The following is a 2,701-nucleotide window of genomic DNA, read 5'->3' as shown; positions in this document are numbered from 1 at the left end:
TTAACTAAGATTTATTTCAATTTGGATTTTCCCTGAACACAAAAGTGGACCCCTGCCGGACGGCCCCCGAACGCCCACCAAACTAGGACAAGTCCGGGGAATCCCGGACGGATGGCAGCCCTAGGTTAAGGTAATAAAAATTGGCAGGAAACGATAATTTTTCGTGTACATGCATTGGCGAAAATAGATCGAATGCGAATACGATTGGCATTCGACTGGTTTTTTCGTTTTTCTAACATTTTTAAGAGGGTTGTAATCCATAATTAGCAGTTACGTATACACATTTGTATGACAAGGTTGTATATTGAATAATAGAATGGATAGAAAGAAAACGCTTTTACCAATATTTACATATGTATGTACGTCTGTAATTATTTGTTAATATGTGGAAATAAAATTTAACAATTACCTACAATATTTAATTGGATATTTGAAGGAGAGAGCGACGCCTCTACTAATTTACTTAAATATTTTTATACTTCCTTTATGAGGATTTTAATAAAGTAAGTGTAACACATCCTCGACTATAATTAATGCGTAGATATAATTGTAAAATAATTGAAAAAGACCGAGTACAAATTCCTATGAATTTAAAATTAGAACAATTAAGTTACTTACCGACAGATTAAAATGAATTTAATAGCCATGTTCTAACAATTTCTTACTCATTAGTAGTCCTGTAAACTAATTTCAATGCAAGCCTTTCATTAAATATCACTAATAATGTTTCGAATAATATGAATATAGTAAATATATCACATTATTTACATTCATTCTATTGGTACCTAAGGTAATGATAATATAATTTATTTTTGAAACAAAATGATCTTTTAATGGAAGAGAAATGTTATGCCTTTTAACGTTTGTTTACTTAAAACCATACCTACTTGTTTCTTTAATGTACATTTTCTAAAATACCGAAAAATAGCATATGTAATTACTGTACATAAAAATAAGTTGAAACAAAATATGTATTCCAGGTAAACGATGGGTAAGTACCTACGGCATATGGGCAGGTGCTTAATGAATTAATACATTGAAAATTGCGACTAAAGTAAACAAAGGGCTTTTGATGTGCTTCAGTACCTCTACAATTGAATTAACAAATATTTTGAAATGTTGAAAATCATCACCAATAGGAAAAAAGAACTTTAAAAAACTTAGGGTGTTTAATTCATCTAAGACGTATTTTTTTAATTGAATGCGTTAACATCAAATCATAAGTAACTAATTGTAAATAATAAGCTTATCAGGACACCATTCCATTTTTACAAGTTGCAACGATATCTAACGATATTTCTGCTTGTGGCTAAAATAAACATGGCGCCATCTAATTTTTTAGTCAATGATCACTTAAGAAGGTTCAGTAGGTACAACTACAGCGAAGAGCTGTACGCCCTAGTTACGATTCCTGAAGGTGCCGACCATAGCAGCGAAACGTCGGATGAATAATTCAGTGTTCTCACCAAAATAGGAGGAGAAACAGCCTTAGACCACTATATGAGTAATCATCTAATTGATAATTACTTATCAAATTCATAATTACTTTGGAATCATATGTTCTTATGAAAATTTATTTTATATACTATCTTTGTCATGACAGAACATTATATTACCTATTAATTACGTTTAATTCAACTCCTATATACAGAAAGTGGTAGATCATATCATTTGGCATACAACCCCGAGATAAAAATGTTCAGTCTCTCAGTCTCTGAAAGCGAGACTCGAGTCTCCGTCTCTCATCGAGTCTCTTTGGTGTCGCTAAGAGAGACTGTCGAGAGACTGTCAAAAATACTATTTAGCGTCTCTGAACGAGAGACTCGAGTCGCTCATAGAGAGATCCTCATTTCATATTCAGTCTCTGAACGAGAGACTCGAAACTCTCAATGAGTGGTGTCTCGATAGACATGGTTAAAATTTTCTAAGTTCAACATATTTCAGAGATCTCAGTCTTTCTACGAGAGACTAGAGTCTCTCAATATTTTTCAGTTTTATTCACTCAGTCTCACTGTGAGAGACTCAAGTCTGTGAATTAACGATTTTAGAGACTGTGAGAGATCCATAAAAACACCTAGGCAATAACTGAGAGACTGAAAGACTGTGAGAGACGCTCTCAGAGACGCTTAAAAACTCTGAAAGACTCTGAGAGACTGGAGAGAGGCCGAAGATTTTTGTCTAGGAACAGTATCTACCTTCGATGTTTTTTACTATAAAAGATTTTCATTAACATGGAATAGATGTGACATTACTATTTTCTAACGTGATATGTCATTTTCATAGGCGGAAGAGGCGCTTCCTACATATCTTTTGTATGTATTGTCATCATCGACATAAGGTCGTGAGTCTTAAGACTATCCTGAGGTAATTTTCACATTTCCCTAAAGCTAAAGCAACTCAGATCCTCACAACTATGTGTGAACGGTAATCTGATCTAAACCTACCTCTACTCGTCTTAATTCCTGTTTCTGCTTCTAATATCTGTTTAACTAACCCTCCATACCTGAGAAGGTGTCCTACCAAGCTGTCTCACCTATTTAGGTAATACAACATTTCGAACGTATTTAACCTTTTCATTTCCGACGCGCCCACTGTCCATGTTTCGCACCCGTACAGCACCGGGAATTTCTAAATTAACTGTTCGCGAGCGTAGAAGTAATTTCTTTTTGTTAAAGGCGACTCTACCCTGCACCGCCCTCTG

At 34.6% G+C, this 2,701-nt stretch overlaps 1 protein-coding gene across 1 annotated transcript in view; it reads left to right on the top strand.

The window, feature by feature from the left end:
• The first annotated feature begins 1,320 nt into the window (after nt 1-1,320).
• The window catches only part of LOC108732467 (death-associated protein kinase related), a 10,527-nt gene continuing 9,146 nt past the window's right edge, over nt 1,321-2,701 (top strand). The window contains exon 1 of the mRNA XM_025976848.1: nt 1,321-1,439. Within this exon, the coding sequence (XP_025832633.1) occupies nt 1,321-1,439 (119 nt within the window). The remainder of the gene's footprint in view (nt 1,440-2,701) is intronic.

This window comes from Agrilus planipennis, unplaced genomic scaffold (assembly GCF_000699045.2).
Source record: "Agrilus planipennis isolate EAB-ADULT unplaced genomic scaffold, Apla_2.0 scaffold23, whole genome shotgun sequence".
NCBI lineage: Eukaryota > Metazoa > Arthropoda > Insecta > Coleoptera > Buprestidae > Agrilus > Agrilus planipennis.
This window is presented reverse-complemented; position numbering and strand designations above follow the sequence as displayed.